Raw genomic sequence first — 22,603 nt, forward strand, 5'->3', positions numbered from 1 at the left:
GGGCTCGGGTGGGTGTTTCTGAGGATGAGTTTCCCCTCGGCTTCTAGCGGTATTTGTTTTTGTGTTCTTGCCCTCTCTTTTGGCACCTTCTGATACCCTGGGGGCTGTGCAGCTCCGATGGCCCGGCTGCGGTGCGGGAAATCGGGGTTGCCTTGTCCCCGTGTTGCACTTAGAGCCTGGAGATGGGCGCCAGATTTTGTACTCACATGCTTCCTTGTAAATAAATATTCAGTAGTGCAACTGAAAGGAATGGCACGGTACCAGAGGTTTACCGGCAGTCTGGATGAAAGCCCATCAGTCTTTTTGGCACAGCAGGCTTTTTTTTGTTTGTTTCTTGCTTTAGAGCCCTAACGTGGGAGAGAGTGAGTTCCAGTGGCTGTGCTGCATCTGATCAGTGCGTTCTGCACCCCTTGCTCGTTTGCTTTAGTGGCTGGTTACTGCAGACAGTGACCAGTGTGTGTGTTGCACTGTGAGTTGTTCCAGCTAAAAGCAATGTCCCATTTGCAAAGTACGAGTACGACCTCTCTCCCTGCCCTGATCTAATGTTCTGCTGGTATAGTAGCGTGCTTTGCCGATCACTCAGCTGTGATCCTGTTTCACCTGTTTCCCATGCCCATCTGTGTGCTAATACATGTGCTGGTGTTAGGGGCATTTTGCATGCAGTTTCTGTGCTGATTTGCCCTGATGTGAACACGGTCACGCCAATACAACGGTGCCTGTCTCCATAGGTGCGTTTTTTTAAAGCAAAAACTGAGTAGAGCAGCTTGTATCATTGTGCAGCTCCAGGTCAGCAGAGCCTTAATCATCTGCTTAATATTAAGCGTGTAAATACTCACATGAAATCTAGCAGAGCAAATTCTCAAAGCTGAGAATACGCTGGGAGATCATCCAGCAGCAGGAGCTGGGGGTGATAACACTCCTTTCCCGACCAAGGCTCCAGCAGTGGGCGAGGCATCAGAAAGGCGTGCTGCCAGCACCCAGCAGCAACAAGCCCCCGAGCGCCCAGGCTGTCTGTTCCCTGGAAGCAGCAACTGCGAGGAACAGAAAGCAAATAGCTCTGGAACATTTAAAATCGTGATGATATTTGCAACTCACTGTCATGCATGAAGTGTGACCACAAAGAGGAACCTCTTCTGTCTCATTTGTGTTCAGATGGTGGGAATTACTGACACAGAGGAGCTTCCGTTTTTTATTCCATTGTGTTGTTTCTCTGAATCAACACCAAGAGGACAAAATCGTGTCCCAGGTTGTCAGCCTGGTACTTTGTCACTACAAGAGAGTTAACTTGGTTGATTTTTCTGTCCAGAGAGCACCACCATCCAGGTTGAACGGGTACTCTGAGAGCTGTAAAGCAGCGAGGCACGTTGCAGTGGCGTGGTGGGAACAGAGCTCGTGTTGTAGCCTCCTGGCCAAGTGGGATGGACTCCTGTGAGGAGCTGTTGGGCGTGTGGAGGCGGAGGAGTAGCCAGCACAGTGCTCTCTCCACATTCCTCTCCGTGTAGCTAAACCAGAGCCTGAGTCAGCGAAGCCACGCTCGCAGGAGTGCGAGCCCGGCTCTGTGGTTGTGGCCAGGGCTGGGCAGCACAATGTATGTTTTTAAGCCCTGCCTCTGCCCATGGCTTCCTGTCCCAAGCAAACCATTTCATCTCTCTTCATCGTGGTTCCTTACCTCATAAAGGAAGGAAATGGACAGCGTTAATTTCGTAGCGCGTGTGCCACACGTGGAGGGAATTCACTGGAAAAAAACACCTGTGGGCCATCTCTCACAGGTCCCCAAAAGCGAACTGTGAAAAGCAAATCCACAGGTCTGACCAGCTAAGTCTGCAGTTTCGATGGAAACCATGAACAGATCCCACAAAGAAAAAAAAAAAGAAAAAAAAGGAAATTGCTGCTTTTAAGATGAGGAGATGAATGGTTTGCAAAGTATGTTTCTTAGAGTTCAAAATGAATAACTGTGTTTGAACTGAATAGGCTGACATCAGAATTAAGGCTTTAGCCCATGTCTGAGTGCCATAATGCCACAGAAACTCACATGCCAACATGCTGTAGTGATTTGTGTCTCTTCAACCAATCTAAAGCATCCAGAGTTGGATCCCGCTCTCCAGCCTCAACTTCAAGAGCACCTCCCAGCACAGCCTTCATCCCCGGTCTAGTGGCAGGGATGAGGCAGCCCAGCACCCGTCTTCGTTAGGACCCTCAGCCACCATCCTCTGCCACCCCTGGGAAGTTCTCTCACAAGAACAATACTCGTAACGGGACGTGGTCGTCTGCTCCAGTTGCACGGGGAGGACTCAGCACAGGGTTACACTGAAACATGAGATCCCAGTTGTCTCAGACCTTGTTTGCATTGGCTGCAGCTGTTTTCTCTGAGAAATTTCACTCCAATTTCTAGCTTCACAATTTGACTTTAACACATTTTGCAGCACTGAAAAGGCCTGGATACAAGAGCTGTCAGCCCTCTCCCAGGCTGATTTCTGTGGATCCCATTTCGCTGCAGAGTTTTGTTTTTCTTTCATTCTTGGCTCTATCACAGCTTTCTCTGACTGTGTGCTTCCCCACGTTCACCCCCAATTTTGGACAGGGCAGTAGCCCACAGGCAACAGGAGAGATGACCAGCGCAGGAGGGGAATGACTGACTTAGCAGGCTTGAGGACTTCACATTCATTTCATAGTGGTGCTCCACCACAAGGCTCTTCTTAGCAATCTGGAGAGGAGGACCTCATTTTTTTTGTGGCTCTATAGATCAGTGGCTTGGTTTACTCCAGCCAGTGCTACATCCCTGCAGTACGAGAGGCTCTGCAGACCAGGACGCTGCAAGCCTGGGTGTGCTGGTGTCAGGGACTCTGCACGTGGGGTTAAAGTTGAGGGGTGGGGAGGAATAACCGAGCAGTTCTGTACAGCTGTGAAAGCACAGGGAAACCCAACCTGTGTTTTTTGCTAATATTTGAGGACAACTGGGAGTCCCACAGAGGAAACATTTAGTTCTTATTTTTCCTGGTTTTATATTTACGCAGCTAATCGCTGAGTAACATTCTTCTCTCCAGGGTACTAGGCAGCCCTCTCTGAGCCTCTCAGCTCCCCTTTCCCACACAGCAAGTCCTGCTACATCTGTTTACAAAGAGGGAAATCAAGGTGCCTGAAGAGCTTCTCCCACGTTCTCTAAAGCAGCCAGTGATCCTGTGGATCTTTAGTCGTCACCTGGGACCTAATATTTGAAAGCCACCATCCAAAGCCAGAGGTGATGGAGGGTGTGAGGACTTGGCCTCAGGTGTCTCGGCAGGGGATGAGACACAGAGAATTCACAAACACTTTGGCATTAGTGACTGCCCCGGGACACAGCAGCATCAGCTCAGCCAAACCCAGGAATACAATCTGAACTGGACAAACTGGATGATCTTTACTGTTTGTCTTCTGGAGCTTGCTGACTTGAGGAGTTATTTAAAGTAAATGCTCTCCTGGCTTTAGTAGCTTTTTATTGCCATTCTCTAATTTCCTATTAGCACAAGGGTGTGCACAGTGAAGAGCAGCTTTTGCTATGAGATCTGTCATGTTTTGCCACAGATAACTGTCTGAGGAAACCTTGGTGTAACCCCAGCTCATTCTTTTCTCCTCTCCAGGGCATCTGTGACCAGGAGGACCTTTGGGCATAGTGGCATTGCTGTGCATACATGGTACGCCTGTCCAGCACTAATAAAGTCTATCTGGGCTATGGCCATTAGTCAGCATCAGTTCTACCTGGACAGAAAGCAAAGCAAGGTAAGCAGGTTGGACGTGGGAAGTGCATGTTGTGTTGGGTAAGTCCTCCTCACTCTCTCCAGTCCCAGCAAGGTCAAGTCGAGCTGGTGGCTCCTTCCTTGCCCTCATTTTCCACTTGAGATGACAAAAAAGGCAAATTGACTCAAAATACCTGCTGACTTTGGCCAGATTGAGAGTATTCGTATCAAAGTCGTGTCTATATGAGTGAGGATTGAGGTAAAGGTTGACTGAGCTGTGGTCAGATTGAAGGAGACAAAGTTTGCAAGCAGATAGGGTTGTGTCCGTGTCTGGATGGTTTCTGTATGTCTTGAGCTCTGTCAGAAAGTTAGAGCAGCTTCCAATAACTCACTTTAAAGTAGCTTCACACTCTACACTTGTTTCTGAATCCTTCTTACTGTCCCTTACTTTTTACTATTGTGTTTTCCCAGATATTAGGGTTAGGGATGTTATTCCTCTCTCCACAGAATCTCACAAGAGGAGGAGGGGGGCAGAGTGTTGTCATCCTGGCTTTATAAGGATCTGTCTTGATTTGATGCTGCACAAAGGATGCTCAATACAGAAAAGAAACCACCTTGAAACCAGAGGGGTGTGTGTTTCCCCTCTAATTGCTTTCATCAACAGTAATTTCGGGCATACCAAGAGCAGCAGGAGATCGCTTTGATCACTTTGAGATCACTTTGAGACAGGAGAGAGAGACTCCTCAGGCAGACTCCCCTCTCCATATGAGCATGCTGGTGTAAAACGTTACAGAGAAGACAGAATCTGTATTGAGTGGGTACCTTCCCGTACAGCTGCCCTGCATTGCCCCCATCTCTGTTGAAGTGGGAGGAATGTGCAGGGCCCTTCTCCTCCAAATGGTTGAAACAATCTTCTCATTATTATAAAAAGTACTACTGCCTGCATTTTCAGGCTGAGGCTGCTCCCTCCCTTGCACAAGCTCTGGCCCTGCATCAGGTCCCTCCATGAACCAGTTCAGCCCACTAAATGGGCAGAAAAATGCTTCTTTTTTCCTGTTTTTCTGTGCTGCATTATTGTTCTGCCGGTTAAACGAATTGAATTGGCTTGCTGCAATTATGTGAAGCGCCGTCAGTGTGTCATTGGTCCAGCTCACTCTGAATCCTTCTGGCATTGCTTTCCCCTTCATGATATCTCTGGCTTTATTGTAGAGTGAGCAGGACTTTCGTATGCCTTGGGCAGAATACATGGCTATGCTCACTTTGGTGATGTCCCATCTGATGCAAAAAAAGCAGGATTCATCTTAGTTACTGTGAGCTGTATTGAATTTAGGGGCATAGCTAACTTCCCACCCCCTGCCTAAGTGCCAGCTGCGAATGTGGACAAAATTGCACGCTCACCCGATACCAGGTAATGTTTTCCTGTCCCCCTCCTTTGCACAGCCCCACCAGAGTAATGCCTAGCCCTCTTTGTTGTGCTCTCAACAGAAAACAACTCAGTGACCAAACAGAAGTTTATTTCTTTAAAAACTTTTAGCTGATCTAGCTGCAAGGTATTTAGGTCACAAGCAACCAACAAACAAAAGGAGATTCCCTCCTCCTCCCATTTCTTTGATAAGAAACTGGGTCTCTTAAATGCCCAGGACTTCCCTTCAGTGACTTCTTTTGTTGTTGGCAGATTGTGTTTCAATCTGATCTCCCCTCTCTCACACTCCTACAGACAGCACCACCCCACCAGCCTCGTTTGTCAACCTGTCACGGCTGTGACCACGTCAGGGTGCTTTGTCACGATAATCCCGGTGGTCACGCTGAGATTTTATAGTTAAGGCGTACAAATATTTTTGTCCCTTTCTCTTAAGGGAGCTGGTATTTTACTCTGTTGTCCCTGTCATTGACGTGATGCTGTCAAAATTGATAGATCCATCAGTTTTAATTGATCTGTTCAGTTCATCCAGCTGGTTACTTCAGGACGCTGTACTCACAAGCGCGATTTTTTGAAAACCATTAAAACATATTCCAGAGTGCAGAAGTGTGAAATGTCTTTGTTTCAGCTCTGAAGGACTTAGACAAACATTTATTCGAGTTTCAGGTCGCATGGGTTTGCATCCCCTTAAAGCTCGGCACCCACTTCACTTGAAACCCCAGCTTCAAAGCAAAACTTAGCTATTCCTTCCTTTCATGTCCAAACTTGGCATTTCTTGTCGTTTTGAGAAAAGGAAGAAAAATAAAAACAAACTTAGAAGAAAAAGCCTGCTGGAGCTCACTGCAGCTGAGCCTTTAGGCCAGTGCTGTAGATCAGATGGCAGGAGGTATGGCATAGAGATAAAGCAAGCCTGAACTCCATGCTTCTCTCGTAACTGGGCACCAGTTGGATCTGGACCTTCTGCACAGCTCCACTGGCAAACCCTCTTCACATGATTTAAAAAAAGGTATAAAATCAGCTTTGCTTGGGTTTTGACCCTTTTTGCAAGGAAGCGAGGGCCCAGCCTTCTTTGCAGCCTCAACCCGCGTTGAACTCCTGCCAGCTCGCTGAGTTCCCAGCGTCTGGCTCCCCACCGATCCGTGTCTCTCTCCTTGCAACCGAAGCGTAACGTGGAGACTGAAAAGATCCCCAGCTTCCCGAGTGAACATGTCAGCATGCAGAGCTCCCGTCAGCTTCCCTTTCTTTCAGGAGACAGATGCAGCAGGACTTCAAGGCATGTCTGCTCTGTTGACTGCACTGAGTCAATCAAACATTTGGCTTAGAAGCCTTGAGAAGTCCCATTTTGTGGGAATTTCCAGCAGCACGTTCCTCTAAGAGCGAGGCTTTTTGGTTGAATGAACTGGTAGAAAATAGGCCAAGGGTTTCAAAAAATCACCTGCAGCAAAGCCCTATCACTGGAAGAGAGAGGGATATTCTCATCCCTTGTGTACCTCTCCTCCTGCATTTCACTGATGGATTTTTCTTCACCCTCTGACCCTGTCAGAACAACACCGGGGATCAGCTTGGCCCCACGCTTTGAAATGACTCATGAATGAGCCAGTCTCCCTCCATGTAAATGAGACTTGGCAGGTCTGCGCTAAGTGCTTTAAAATTTTGGAGCCTGGAGGGATTGCGGGGCCCGAGGGAGTGCTAATGGGATGTAATCTAGCTCTCTGCTATTGTGCTGTCGGTGCGGAGTCGAGCCCAGGCTGCTGCTCAGTGGCCTGTATGAAATGAGCTGTTGGTCTCCTTCCCGACGCCGATGAGCGGCTGCCCAAAGCACGGGACCACCCGACGCTGCTTGGCATGTCTGCAGGGAGCCAGCTGAGGCAGCAGGGATTGAGCAGCGTGGAAGATGAACCCCGTTCCTTTCGGGAGATGCTCCATCCCCAACATTTAGTGCATGGCACCCTTAGCACAGCTGCAGTCAGGTCTAAAACCTTCTCCTGGGGCTTTGCTGGGTTTCGATCATACCCTTCCTCTGTGGAGGAAGCTCACTCTGCCCTGCTGATCCCTTGTCTGCTCTCTTCTGGTTTGTTTTCCCTGTCTCCTGGCTTTGGTCTTGTATCGTTTTTTCATTTGCCCTATGTAGGGCACCCTTCCAGCTGCTGCTGGCTTGATGTGCCAGCCGGGACCACAAGAGCATCCAGCTGCGTTGCCTTCACTCGGCATTTTAGTTGGTGCCCAGTCAACAGGTAGAGCCAGGGTATGCCCTGATGTGCAGGCTGAATGTAAGTGGAAATAAACTACAAGGATTCTTGCTGTAACTATCCTACGAATACAAGAAAACCACAGCTTTGCAGAGTGGGAGGGCAGGATCTGTCTGTGCAGATTTGGGAGTTGTTCCTTTCCTAGACATCTGCTGTGAGGACTCGGTATGTCGGGTTTGATCAGTACAGCGTTTCCTGGGCTTACACAAGGTTTACGTAACCATGCATATATGTAGGGACATACAACATTTATACACTTGCAGGGGATAAATCGCCAGGACAGCAGCAGTCTGAAGGTTTATTACCTCCAAAATTTGATATTGCAGCAAGACAGCCGTTCATGCTCAGGCTCCTTATCAAGACTTAAGTAGCCGGAAATGTCATTAGATAAAAATGGTGACTTTTCACCTAGAACTAACCTTCCAGAGCCATTTGGAGAAGACATTTCACAGACCTCATTTCTGACCAGAAACATTGGATCCCCGAAGCTAAAAGACTGCTCTCCTCCTCCTGGGGCTGATTTTGGGGAGGAGCTGCTGGAAATAAGAAATGTCTAAGTGGTTGTAGCATTAGTTTAAGAGAGTCAGTTGTCGTTGCCTGATACGCTCTGACATCTTGCTGGGTAGTTCAGCCTCTGCACTCGAATGAATGCACACACTCTGTTCTTGATGTTGCTGTGGAAGTAACCTTTTAAGGCATTTGGATACCTCTGAATGATTATGATTGAGGCTATAAATGCCCAAGAATATTGAATTATTATAGTACTTTTGGGAATGTTTTCAGTAGGTGTCTCTCACAGTGCTGCCTTCATCTGAAATCTTAAATTAATCTTTAAAATACAAGGTGCAACAGGGAGACATTTTACTTCCCTTATTATTTCATTGATGTGCAGACAGAGGCAGGGAATGGCTAAGAACTTAACCTTAAGTGTCTTGCCCAAAGCCCCACAGCAAATCAGTAACAGAGCTAAAAGCTCGGCGTGGTGAATGTTCAGCCGACAGATCAGCCTTAGTTCTTGTTAAAACGAGTTCTGCTTCCTGAAAATGTGAAACAACACTCAAAAGTCCCATCATGGCAAGCGTTCCCTGTACTCCCGTCTCGTGAGACGAGATCACGCCCTGGTTTGTGGGCGTCCGTCAGCTTGGGGTTTATTAGCACTGTAACGATGTGCCCATCACCTGGACCATATGGCTATGAGGTTCTCTTCTGGCCTTGAGTTGCTGCAGAAGTGAATGTTTCAGTGAACTGAGCCTTCCCCATCCTGTTGAACAAAAATCTTTGTGCGGCTGGAGAGCCTCGATGCGTTGTCCTGACAGCTTTCTCAGTTCTGGGAAATAGAAATTGCAGGTCAGTGGCCCTGCTAGGCCAGGCTAATTGAAGCTCAGCAGCACAGGACTTGTGGGATTTGGGCGATGGACTGAGCCCCAGGCTCCCTCCATCCATGACTGAGGAGCTCAGATGAGGGTCAGCGAGCAAGATGCTGATTTCCAGCTCAGAGATGAAATCGCAGTCGACTTTGTGCACCGTGTTACAGACATCAAGCTTCTTCCTGGCTGTCAGTTCCTTCCTTGTTAGCATGGATTGTTACCTGAAACAAATTCTCAAAACAGAACTCAGAGCCTAAGCATTAGTTCAAAGGAGGCAGGAGGAAGTTTTCCATGTGGACAGATTATTCCGCAATGGCTTAGTGAAAAGTTAGCGTGCTTTTTTATGAAGTGCTTGAAGATGACCCCAGTCAGAAATTATATAGGGGACTAGAGAGGCTTTGAGATTGTTCTGATGTGGCAGCTGCTATTTTAGGGTCATCCTTAGCCTATACTGGTCAGAAAAAGGACCAATAATTCTTCTAGTCACCCAAGACACCCTCATTTGTAGGGTTCATCTTCTTGGTAGTGCTAGGGCTGTAACTGAACGGCCATCCCCAGCAACTCTGAGCAGTGTTCTTCATCCTCGTCTTCACAGTAGATGCTTGATAGATGCTGTGAGGAGATTGGACTGGAGATGGATTGTGAGCTACTGTCGGTAGAGTGTGTCTTGCAGAGACAAGGCAGCCACCACAAGTGAGTGAGTCCAACCCTGCTGCTTTTAGCCACCGTGTTCCTTTCATTGCTCAGTGCTGTTAATCCCTTGCCCTGAACAGTTTCTGCCTTTGTTACCTCTGTGGGCACGATGACGTCTGAGCTCACTGCCCAACAGAGTTAAGTTCTCAGGTTACCTCACCTGGACTTTCTGGGCACCTTGTTGTCTCAACTCCTTCCATAACCAATAGAGAAAGAACATAGAAGGGTGTGGCTAGTAGGTCGAGAGAAGTCCTCCTGCCCCTCTTCTCTGCTCTGGGGAGGCCACATCTGGGATCTTGTGTCCAGTTCTGGGCCCCTCAGCTCGAGATGGATGCTGCCCGCCGCAGCCACAAAGGTGATGAAGGGAGTGGAACATCTCCCTTGTGAGGAAAGGCTGAAGGAGCTGGGGCTCTTTAGCTTGGAGAAGAGGAGGCTGAGGGGTGACCTCATTCATGTTTATAGATACATAAAGGGTGAGTGTCAGGAGGACGAAGCCAGGCTCTTCTCAGTGATGTCCAGTGATAGGACAAGAGGCAATGGGTACAAGGTGGAGCATAAGAGGTTCCACCAAAACATTAGGAAAACGTTTTTTTCACTGTGAGGGTGACAGAGCCCTGGCACAGGCTGCCCAGGGAGGTTGTGGAGTCTTCTTCTCTGGAGATTTTCAAAACCCACTTGGATGAGTTCCCATGTGGCTGCCCTAGGGGATCCTGCTCTGGCAGAGGGGTTGGACTAGATGATCTTTTGAGGTCCCTTCCAACCTCAAACATCCTGTGATCTTAGGAAGTTGGCTCATTCCCTCCTAAGACAGGTTTACGCAGGGAGCACATTTACTTTCCACTGGAGGTGTCTGAGTTGTTGACACTTGGTGGTCTACAATGGGTGGCTCCTCGTCCTAGTATGGCCAGTTGCTGAGCTGGAGCTGGCTGTTTCTAACTGGAGTGATGTTAATGCTCTGAAGAAGTTCCTCACATAAGGGGCATTGCATGTGGCTTGTTAGTTTGGACCATGACCTGAACGTGATTTCCTGCCAGTTTTTTTCTTCCAGCTTCTCATGACAGCCCATTTCACCCTGTCCTCGCTGTGTCTTGGTCCAAACCTCACTGCAGATTTGGAAAGGCTCCTCTTGGCTTCCTTTAGCTGCTGGAGATGGGTTTTGCAGTTTATTATGCTGGCATTTCTGAAGGTTTCCTATTGTATGTGGTAGCTCATTGACTCCGTACATTGTTTAAGAGGCAAAAAATGTCCATCGCAAAGCAGAAAAAATAACAAACAACAGGAAGCTGTGCCAGAATTGTACCCACTTAAGAATGTAAAAAGTGCAGCAGTGAATACTGTGCCAGCTTGCTTCTATTCTTGTAAAATAATCCAAGTTTGCTGTGGAGGCCTGTTTCCTGCCACAGCAAAAGGACTTTTTCCTCTGTAAGCTTTAAAGAAGTGCTAGATCATTACTAACTCCTATGTCCATGTCCAGTCCAAGATTCATGCTGCAAGAAGCCTGAGTGAAATTGCGATTGACCTGACCGAAACTGGAACGCTCAAGACCTCAAAGCTGGCCAACATGGGGAGTAAAGGCAAAATTATCAGTGGCAGCAGTGGGAGTCTTCTGTCATCAGGTAGGTCATTTATCCTGTAGCTGGAGAGAATATGGTGGGAAGGGCCATGGCTGTGGCATAATGGGGAGCAGTCTGAAACTGCACTGCAGAATTGAAAGCCATTTCCCTTTAGCCTTTCTGTGTGTCCAGGTGTCAGTCTGTCTCTCAGCACGTTGCCCCACAAACAGCAGAGGCAGCAGCTTCCACCTCTCTCATTACCACTGCTCATTTCCTCTTTGGCCCTAGGATGTCATCTCCAACCTCTCACTTTCCAGCTGAGACCTGGTCTGACTTCACAGTTTCTACACTAATCACCCCTTGGCATCCCTAGACAGATGTATTTGTGAAGGAGCCGCCAGCCAGCAGTGAAGAAGCAGTCAACCAGTGCAGCCCACTAGGGAAACTGAGGCTGGGAACTGTTGTTGTCTCTCAGCAGTGCTGGGGCAGGGTGGCTTCTTCACAGAGTGTACACCTGTCCTGCCTTGCCTCTCTGTTGCTGGAATTTGCCTGGTGTTCCAGGCCCAAAAGAGCTATTCCCTAGCACTCTCCACCATACCAATATGGGGCACTAGAGGCTTCTTTTCGTGGCTTAGGGCACCTTTCTGTTTTGAGGTAGACATGATCTGTGAAAGAAACCCAAGAGAAATAGATACAGAGAAGAGCTGGAAAAAAAAAAGACCAGGAAAGAGGAGAAGGAAACTTGTCTATTTCCTTGAAACTCTTGTCAGTCTGGATGCGGCAAGCTGTGTGTAAACCAGTGCTAAATGTCACTCCAGGAGCAAAGCAAGTACTGGTAGTTTGTGAAGAGCTTGAAGTTGCTCAGGTGAGAAGCTCTTCAGGAGGACAGAGTTGCTGATATCACTGTAATTAACAATTCCAATCAACTAAATACCCTCTGCTAAGCATCAGTTATTAAAATTGATTGTGTTGAGATGTGTAACACCAGAGAATAACCTTCCCAGGCTTGGCAAGGGAAGAGTCATCTAAGAACACAAACACTTTGAAACTGAACTCACACCGGTGTAGCAGATCAGCTTTGTATTGCTGCATCCTTCATGTCTCTTAAAAACCACGCTTTCCTGCACAGAAAATGTCCAGCAAGGGGTTAAAATGTGCAGTGCTTACAGAGCTCCAGAGCAGCCTGCTGTGCAATTCCTTGCCTTGCCTGCAAACAGAGATGCCTTTCTGCTCCTTAGGTCCTTCTGTTGCAGTGTACAATCCACTGTCTGTGTCTCCCTTTGCTCAGGGAGTTGCAGGAGCCGAGCAGCTCCCACACCGGTGTTCTCGGGTTCTTGGAGCTCTTTGTTTGGCATTTTTTCCGTTTCTCCTGCTGGAAAGTAAATAACGTTAAGTACCCCAAGGAAGTTCTTAAGGTCTTTCCAAGATCTCAGTCTCCTGGGCTCCAGTCTCAAGTTTGTGAGAGTGAACGCGGTAGTAATCCTGTTTTCATGTTAATACTCTGACTTTTTGCCTTCCTGGAAAAAAACAATGGTGTCTAGTTCTGCTCTCACACTGGGAGAGCAGTAGCCATGTGAAAGCAGAAAATCAGGCTCACAAAAGCTTCTGTAGGGCCAGCACCTATCAGAGTTATGTGGATGGAAATCCCAAACTGGGAGGTACCCATACTTTTATTTCTGTATTTTTGTACTCCTAGCTCAAATGCCTTCTGGCTGAGCATGGAGTTTGCAAACTCAGCAGAATTGTGCTGGTGACAAGACCTGGGCAAAGTTTGTTGGCCAGGTGAGTGATTACTTCATGCCTGGGTAGGTGGATCTGTCTCCCTGGATGCCTACCTAGGACTGTGTGACCCTCTGTTTTGGTCAAGTTGCTGCTGGTGAGCCGGGTGAGCCTGGCTCTGGCCAAGTTCCTGAGTTCAGAGCTGCCTTTAGGTCCTGCCAGCTCTGAAGACAGGGCTTTCCCCAAAATCTTAAGGATAGTTGTTGGATGTGCTGCTGCTGTGTGTTCCAGCAGCTGCAAGCACGCTTGGGGAGGAAGAGAAATGTAGAGAGAGGATGTCTGGAGGAGGAGGACAGATTAACAGAGAACTGGAGACCATGGATGGTTCCACGCAGCCCCCCAGCCCCCCCTGCTCCAAGAGCCCCTTCCCAGGAGCCCGGCTGTCCGAGGTGACCCAGCCCTGTCCCACTGGAGGGGAGGGGGTACTCGCTGCCCATCCCGCTGGGCACAGCCACCGGCTCTGTCCCAGCCTTTGCGTTTCCTCCCATTGTGCCGAAGATTATCAGCGCACAGTCACAACAATGATGGGTTATCGCAGCACAGCCTGCGCGCCGGAGAGAATAGGTGCAAATGATTAAGTGGCCACAGTAGATTTCCAGGCTATAAATAGCCCGAGTGACTCGACGTCGCAAGGGTGGAACCAAATCTCTGTTTGCCCCCACTTTCCTACCGTTCTCCTTTTTTTCTTGGAGATTACTTGTAGCCATTTCCTCCCTCCCTCTCGCTCCTCCTCACCGAAGGGGCTGTCAGCGCCGTGAGGAGCACACTGGAGCTGGCGTATCTCCCGTGGGTTTGCAGAAAGGCTGCAAGGAAATATTTGTTCCTGCTTCCAGCTGTCACACTGTCTGGCCAAGATCCTGCTGTGCGGTGCAAGGCAGTCACTGCCCCACATCAGAGTCTCAGGGCACAGCAGCGGAGAAATGGAGTCTTACACAGGGACAGTGACTTCCCTGTGGTCACAGCGATTCAGAGGCAAAGCCTAAGCTCCTCCATGTTTCCCAGGCCCTCAGTCTTCAGTCTGTGTCCACCCCAGAGTTGGAAGTTTGATACCTCATGCTCCCAAGTGCATTTCTGACAAGCTCACTCTTTAGCTTTTGACCTCACTTTGGCTCTGAAGGGTTGAAGGCTGCTGAGGTGTAGCTGAAGAATGTTCTGCTCAGGATCTCTGGGCTATCCCTGGACACTGGAGCGAAATCAGGTTAGGTCTAAGGTGCATTTTTTTCTTCTGAGCAGTCTGTGCCCTAAGAGTTCTGAAGGTCTGTTGAGGAGCCCCATTATTTCTGGGTTAGCATTAGACTGAACTCAGCCCTCCTTCTTCATCTCAGCTGGCAGAGGAGAGACCACAAAGGAGCACCTCTGCTTTAGCTCTGCGGTCTCTGCCCCGCTGAGCCCTGTTCCTTCATCAGCAGCGGAGGTTTTCTGTGCAGGGGCCTGTTTACATTTGAAAATGCCACAACGGAGCCCAGTCAGCCGGTTCCCCGGCCCCCACCGCTCCATCCGGCAGCGCCGTGTCCCAGCTGGACTGCCTTGGCGGGTGTCGGAGCAGATGAACAGCACCCACACGGCCTCCGGCACAGCCCACGAGCACAAGGGCTCATGAAGACGAGCGGCCCACAGGATACGAGAGCGCATCCTGTGCCGAGCAGCTCCAGCTGGGCTCCCGCACGCCACGGAGGATTTCCTATTCGTCTGGCAGAGACGAGAGATAGCGGCCGTCCGAGATCGCTGGCTGTTGTGCGCTGACATCCTGGCGCGGTGAGTCAGCCCGGGCTCTGGCACGGAGCGAGCTTGGGGGGGACCTTCCCTCCCCATGCAGGGAACAGACCTCGACCAAAAGCCAGCGAGCTGGAGCCGCCAGCCGGATGTAGCGCGAAGGGTTTGCCATATTTAGATGTGTTTTTCCTGGAGTGGGAGACTCACAAAACGAGAAAGAGAAGAGTCGCTCGGAGGCTCTCGCCTTTCCATTGCACAACCACCTTGTTGCATCTCCTCTCCCTTCACAGTTGCTATCGCCAAGCCTTGGCTTTCTCTGCTCTTCAGCATCCCATCTACCCTCCCTGCATGTTTTTGTCCTCACTTTTATCCCTTTTCCAGGCTGACTCTGCTACAACGGGTGGAGGAATGGGAACAGACAGCAAGTCACCGATAGGGCTTTCCTTTCCAAAATAGTGGCTTGAATTGGTGGTCTCATCCCTTCAACAGGCTTTAAAGCAAAGCTTGTCTTGGAGCTGACCCGTGGTAGCCAGGAGCCCCTGCAGATCTGTACGGGCACAGCCCATTACCTTGGTCACATCCTTCCGGGTGGGACACTTGCTTTGTGTCCCCATCAACATCAACAAGACAGTCTTGACCTCATGAAGGGATCAGGATGCAGCCCGTTAGCACTAGTAAAGACGCTCAGCCATGAATTCTGCTGGAGAAGTGAGTTGGGCAGGAATGACCGCGTACCCCACCCTGTTCTTCCACGGTTGACGTTCTTCTGAATGTTGGTGGATGGAGAAATCCCCCAGAGAGGCCAGATGCGAAGAAGACAAGTAGAATATCTGCACACAAATAGGGTGTTCAGTGGGTGTTCAGGTCACCAAGATGTGCATCCCATCCTGAGTGCTGAGGAGGAGAGGGCACATATGATTTGAGATGACCCTGTGCTTGCTACCTGGTGAACTGGTGCAACCCTTCTTCCTTTAGAGACATCAAACAGTTCTGCAGAAACGTGTGTTAAAATGCAGAGTTTGGTAACTGCACAGCAAATGGGAAGGAGGCTGAATAATAATTGTCACAGAAAGGAGAATTACACGTTTTAGCAACATTTCTCCTGTTTATAGCATTAGGAATTAGCCTACTTGTGGGAGATAAAATACTGAGACAGCTTCCCAGTCAACCGTTTCTGTCGCAGTGGGAGTCTCTCATGTTAGGACTGACCTTTCAGGACTGATTTTTCTCTTTTGATGATCCCCTTTGGAAGTCACTGGGAAGCCATGACTCAGTGAGCATCATATTTAATAAGGCTGATTTAAGGTAGTATCTGCTTGGTTGGTTTGGTTTGTGCTGGTCTTTGATTATTTCTTTGGTTGTTTTTATGGTCTTTTGATTTATTCTGACATTTTTGGGTCAGTTGTGGCTGGGTTTAGAAGTGGGTCTGTGGTCACAGTCTTGCTTGAGGCTGGGTTAATACATATTTATAAATAAAAAGCCTCTAATGGAAGCTGTAGGCACCCCAGCAATACAAAGCACTGTTCTCTGCTCAAGCATCTCACATGGGTGTGATTGTCTTGACTGATCAAGTTTCCATTTGCTTTTCACCTGTGAGAAAAAAGCAGAGAATCCAACCCATAAAAAAACTAGTAACACACCTCAGAATAGTTCAGCTTTTAAATAAATTAAAAAGAAAAATGGCTAGAACAGAACAGTGCGTAAAGAAGAAACTTCAGGGAGGTCTGAAGAAAAAAGTCCTACAGTATGCCCAAGGGATCATCCAGGTTAGGTATGGCCAAGCTAAAATAATTCACCATCACAGGCCGTGAACTGAGTGCCCCATCCCCTGGCCTGTGAAGCCTCATTTCGCTAGAAGAGTTTGTTACACTAAGAAAATGTTAATTTGAGCTGGTTCATTAGTGCCAAGGACTGACCAACTTTGATTTCAGCAGTGAACCCCTTGCTTAACTCAGAATATGATGATGCTTTTCCAGATCTCCCCCAGTTCCTTTGCTTTCTGGAGGGGGGTGAAAAAAGGCAGCAAAACATGCACTTAGGGACGCTGCCACCTACATCGTCAGCATTAAGACCAGCATAGTTCTCACCTGGGGTGAGCACAGCTGGAGCAGATGCTGTGAACTGTCTGTGCTTGATTTGGGTCCCTACCAGCTCAGCCAGAAGTTGTTCGTTTCCTGCTTGTTGGCACACCCGGAGTCAGCGCAGGCATCTGGCCAGGGTTTAGGCTATTCAGATGCTCTTAAATGTTTCAGCATCTATGTAGCTGCTGTGGCAACCCACGGAGCAAAAACTAACAGCTTTTAAAAATAAATCCGAGGCTGGTGTGAAGGTAGGGAGGAGAGAGAGGAAGGGGAAGAGCAGTTGAAAGGAAAACGTAGGTCATTTGTTGTAAAAGAAAAAAAAGTTGTCATAAAAGAAAAAAAAAGTTACTTGAACATCTCTCATATGGTTGAAACATCTGCTGGAATCATGAGCAACATTTTACTGGGACTCAGCAGTTTTTTGGCAATTGAATGAAGAAATTCAGTGGTTCAGCTTTAGCTAGGAACTGCTCTCCAGGGTTACCAGTAAGAATTACTAAATGCTAGAGAGGGCTTTCCCTGCCAGTGTAAATATGAGCCTCCTCTAGAAGATCCCATCAAGTTCTTGCAGCACAGATGTGTTTGCAGAATTGAATTTTGTTGCTTTGTGAGGGCAAACCCAGATGAAATGAGGATGACTACAGCAACTAAACAAACACCTTACCGTGAGGTTATCCTCCTTTGTCTGATGATGCTCAGCCTGGCTGACCTTCAGAGAGCCCTTTTTCCACCTCCCCCTCTCCAGGACAGCCCAATAAAAGGCGTAACAAAGCACGGTGGCATTTCGCAGGATAGGTGCCTGTCTTCCTGTATCGAGACTGCAGAAAGTATTAGTCAAAAAGATCTGTGAGATTCTGTGCTCCCCCTGGACCAATGCAGACATTGTTTGCCTCAATTCTCTTTCAGTTTAACAGTCCGCTGGAATAGTAGCAATGAAAGAGAAGCTGAAAGCACAAATTTTACTCTGTTTTGCTGACAGAACCTGTTCTCAGGTTCCTTCCAGAGCTCTGAAATAGCAGCGACATTTCCATCTCCCTCAGGCTGAGAGTTTTCACTGTGCGCTTGGACACCAAGGTGCAAATGTATCTCGAAGCCCCCTCTCACCCCATCCTACAGGTGCACAGAAGATTCCGTGTAGCATCCTGTTGTATCTGACTCCTGCAGATAATAAAAGTCTGCCTTCTGTGTGCAGTTGCTCTAGAGGGGTAGGAGAGGACAGACATGGGATGCTACCACTGAAGCCACCACAGATACCAGAACTCAGCTTTCCATAAACCTAAGGTGGATGCTTTGAACTACAGCAGTAGATGAATAACTGCCAATAATATGAGTGAAAAGCATATAAAGATGGTGTTTACCCCTTCCTGAGCTTGCTTTTCATCTCACAGTGCGGTCATAGCCTTCAAGTCCTTACTCTGTCATGAAACGATGCCCTTAGTGATTGAAGGGAACTTGTGACTTCTCTCTAAACTCATTCCTGAGCCCAGAGTTGTAGTAAACAGGGCAAATGCTAAGCACATCCTGAAAAATCAGCTGCTCGAGTACCCAAAAATGGATGCAGCCAATGGTGCCCCTTCTTTGAGAGGCTAGATTTTGGATAACAGGTGACACACCATCCCAAACCAAAATTAAAATTGGGACCCCCATCAATAAGTTCCCCTAAAGAGATGAAATTACAGGTGCTGTTGTGACACATAAGCAGGAGTCTGAGTTAATGTGTGGACTTACTTCAGTGGAAGTTGCTGGGTAATTGCCACTTGAAATGTCAAGTCTTTTAGACATCTAGTTTAAATACCTTGACCTACGTCTTCACAAGAAACAGCTGCTATCTCAGAAGGACCTATGAGTTACTGTTGTTTCGGTGGGTTTTACAGGAATCTTGCTGGGTAATTTTGTTCCATTACATTTTTTCATTAACGGGCAGTGTAAGTGGATTAAATTAAATGTTTGCTGCTAGGATAATTGCAGCTCTTAAGTAGGCTGTATTGTCAAATGGTTTCTACTAGGCTTAATTTCCCAAAAATGTATCTCCAGGGCTTCCTAAATTGTCCTGTTATTTGCCATTGGGAACTTTCATGGGAATCGTGTGTCTTTTTTTTTCCTAGGATCTTTACATGAATAATTGTGTTGCTTTTATTTTTCTGGATAATGGTTACAAAAAAGTCTTTGTGTGTCCCACTTTCCAATCTCTGTCTGTTAGCTTAAGCATCAAGAATTTGCCGTAAACAAACATGACTGGGTAACACCTGCTTCATGTCGTGGTCTAATTTCTTTCTGGAAGGACTGCAACCAGGCTTTGGTAAAATGACAAGCCCTCCAGATGTGTATTCTGCCACCAGCTGACCTGGTGAAATCATTGTTTATTGACAGGTTCCCAAGAGTCAGATAGTTCTCAGTCCGCCAAGAAGGACATGCTGGCTGCGCTGAAATCCAGGCAAGAAGCTTTGGAAGAGACACTACGCCAACGCCTGGAAGAGCTCAAGAAGCTCTGTCTTCGAGAAGCGGTAGGCAACGGGCGTTTTATAACCTTCACATTTTGTTCCTTGTGCTGTTATGACATGCGCAGTGCTTGGAGGTGGTGTGGAGCCAGGAGAAGAGGCTCCTTCCATAGTCACCTCGTGCAAAGCCCATTGTACAGAGGCCTCGGGAAGGCCCACCTGTTTCCACTCCGGATTGCAATGTTCCAGGACATTCTCCTCCCAGAGAAGGGGACCCCATGTCAGCTGGATGTCCAGTTGACTTGGGGCTTGGGGAGTGGTCAGCATCCGTGTCTGCTGTTTGAGTTTAAGATGCATTGAGCCAGGCTTCTTACTGACTTTGGTGGGAATATGCAGCCGGCTAAATGGCACAGGAAAGCTGTCCTGCGTACTAGTAGTTCTCAACTGCTTTTGACTTCATTAGCAAAAAAAACCACCTCAGGCTGATACACTTTCTTCTGGGAGCAGGCTTGACTTTAAGCGTTTCTCTTCTCCCGGCACATCCTTACGTACAGCACACAAGGTCTTGTGGGTTCCGTGTAGACTCCCTTCATCGAGCAAGCTCTGGCACTGCTGGAGAGGAGTGGCAGGGTGGTGACAGACCATCCCAGGGCATGCAGGGCAGCTCAGGAACTCAGGGAAGAGTCCAACAGAGAGCTACAAGAATGATCAAGGGACTTGAACATCTCTCATATGAGGAAAGACTGAGAGAACTGGGGCTGTTTAGTCTTGAAAAGAGAAATCTGAGAGGGGACCTTATGAGTGTATATAAATACCTGAGGAGTGAGGGTCAAGAGGAAGGTGCTGGTCTTTTCACAGTGGTGCCCAGTAGTAGAACAAGAAATAATGGATTTAAGTTAGAACATAGGGAGTTCCACCTCAGCATGAGGAGAAACTTCTTTCCTGTGAGGGTGACGGAGCCCTGGCACAGGCTGCCCAGAGAGGGGGTGGAGTCTCCTTCTCTGGAGAATTTCAAAACCCACCTGGACGAGTTCCTGTGTGGCTGCCCTAGGGGATCCTGCTCTGGCAGGGGGGGTGGACTGGATGATCTTTTGAGGTCCCTTCCAACCCTGAACATACTATGATTTTATGATTCTGTGATCCCACAGCCTTCCCACTCACTTGCCAGTTCATTCTTGGAGTACACGGGAGGCCAGTTCAGAGATCAATTTAATGTTTAGGGAAATCACAGCCCTGCTACAGATGTGTGTGGAGATTAGCAGCAGCATATACTTGAGTCATTCAGCAATTCTTTTTTGTTTACTAGGCCTGCAAATCTGAATTTAACAACAAATCGTGATGTTTAACACAACAGGAAGCTGGCTGCAGACAGTGGCACCGAGACCTTCCAGTTGTTGCTTAATATTTGATGTGTATCTCCCTCAACAAAAACAGGGAAAATAGGTCACTGATTCAGCACTCAGTGCAGTTTGTTTAAATTGATGTAGAGTTTTAACGCCAACAGGAATAAGTTGTGGAACATACCTCTCGACAAAGAACATCAGCAGAAACCTCTGCGGCGCTGTCCTTTACTCCATGCGATCAGTCCTTTCGCACCTGGGAAGTCCTGGTTGACTTCAGCAAATTATTGATAAAGGTTGCAGGACCAGTTCCAGGCTCGTTAGATCCATGAAGTACAGAGCTTAGGTCATCTGCAGGAAGTAGGCACGTGCTCTTCAGGGGGTGGAGGGGGGCGCTGATAGAGGTTTCTCCTTGCCCTGGAGGAATTTGCCGCCCCAAGCCGTGCCTGTGCCTGTGCTGTAGGAGCTCACAGCCCAGCGCCTTCGCTTTAACCCCAGCCCTGGCTGCGGTGCAGCCTCAAGCACTTTGCAACCAACTGGGATGCAGGCAAAACCACGGAGCCGGTGGGAAGGAACAGTATCTCCTTAATGTGCTGCAGCAAGCCTGGCCAGAGCCCATCTGTCAGCACCTTAAGAGCTGGTAGAAAAGCGTTCGTGCTTTCTGCCGATGATCTGAGAGAGGCCATTGAGGGACGCTTGGAATCTGACCCCATCTCACAACCCTAAAGCTCATCCATCAGCAGCCTGTAGTTGGAAGTGCTTCCTCTGAGGCTGCCCTTCATCCTTTCTGCTTTGGCATGGGAATGGCAAACCAGAGAGAGAAGGCAGCAAACCAGGAGATAAAAAAGGGTTAAAAGTGGGGGCATAATCAAATAAGCATGGCCAGAGCCATTCCTCACAGTGGCATCAGGTTACTTTGGGACATCACTACTCCAGTTACTTATTAATTTAGATTACATTTCAGGACCGTGCCTGTGAATACTTTGCAGCTTATGAAGGCAGCATGGTAACCCACATTAATTTTGTCCTGCTCCAATCTTGGGCATTTTACAGAAGATATTAACTCTTTCCTCACTACCCTGCTTCATAGGAAGTTAGGGGTTGTGAAGAAAATATCCTTATTTCCCTTAGGAAGGGATACAGGAATCTGTGTCTTGATGCAGTGCTTAGAGCCACGTCTCGCTAGAAGGAACACATTTTGGAAGAAAAGCTGAAATAACCCCACAGGGCTGGAGCAGAACGGGGCTCTGAGACATTGCAGGAGTGCCTCTTGCAAAAAGGGAGCTCTACACATTGTGGGTACAGAGCTGTGCTGCAAACCTCTTTTGCTGGGAATTGCTTAAAGGGAAGCTTTGGAAAGGCCAGCTCCTTGTTTCCTAGTGACCTGAAAAGAGTAGGAAGAAAAAACCCCATTTGGGGCCCGGCTGCGCACTCGCATTGAGGTCAGCTGCTGCTCTTTGGGATTCAGATGATTTAGGTTACTCTGCCAGCTGGATCCTCTCGAGGCTGATGCTAGGGAACACAAAAGCCTTTTGTCTGTCCTGGGGAGACTTGGTGAGCACAAGGAGTGGGGCTGTGCTCCTAGCGAGGCTCCTGCCTTTTTCTGTAGGCATTTGAATGTCTTCAATGCAGATATGTGTGGCTGTATTGTGTGGTCCAGGGGGGAAAACCCACGGCATTAACATCAGTAGTGGTGCTCACTGCTTCCTGTGTTCCAGATATTCCTCATTTCTGTGGGGTTTGCTGCAGATTTTGAACAAATCTTTGCAAATAAACCCATCAGTCTGACAAAGCATCGTCTAATACCACTCCAGAGCTGCCCATGACATCACTGGGGTTTGGAAGGGGCTCTGATACATGAAGTGTTATCAGACAGGTAATGAGGTACCAGGCACTGCTTTTAGTGACCATTTTCACTGCATTCCTCTCAGACTCATCATGAATCAGGTGGGAATGTTTTTTCTGGGCAGGTCATAACCTGCACGGCTGTTACCAGTGGGGCTTTCTGACTCAGCAGACCTGCACGCTGCATGAAGGCACTGGGATCTGCTCCCCCTCTCCACTCTCAGAAGCAGCTCAGCAGAGAGAAGCTCTTCTTTCCTGCTCACCCTGCAGACCTACCCTGGGCAGGCTGCGAAAGTCTGTGTGCAAACAGGTTAAAAAAAATGCTCCCCACCCTCAGTGTTCGGTTCCGGGAGGAGTTCAAAGGGCTGGGTGCTCTCCTGTGTGTTTATCGGCTGGGGGGGTGTGGGCTGTG

General features: G+C 48.3%; 1 protein-coding gene across 1 annotated transcript in view; it reads left to right on the forward strand.

Moving 5' to 3' along the window:
* Positions 1-3,617: 3,617 nt before the first annotated feature.
* The window catches only part of FRMD4A (FERM domain containing 4A), a gene marked incomplete at both ends in the record, with an annotated part of 28,323 nt that continues 9,337 nt past the window's right edge, over positions 3,618-22,603 (forward strand). Inside the window, 3 exons of the mRNA XM_009865676.1 lie at positions 3,618-3,756; positions 10,917-11,058; positions 18,939-19,072. Coding sequence (XP_009863978.1) covers positions 3,618-3,756; positions 10,917-11,058; positions 18,939-19,072 — 415 coding nt within the window. The remainder of the gene's footprint in view (positions 3,757-10,916; positions 11,059-18,938; positions 19,073-22,603) is intronic.

This window comes from Apaloderma vittatum, unplaced genomic scaffold (genome assembly GCF_000703405.1).
Source record: "Apaloderma vittatum isolate BGI_N311 unplaced genomic scaffold, ASM70340v1 scaffold1913, whole genome shotgun sequence".
In the NCBI taxonomy this organism is placed as follows: Eukaryota; Metazoa; Chordata; class Aves; order Trogoniformes; family Trogonidae; genus Apaloderma; species Apaloderma vittatum.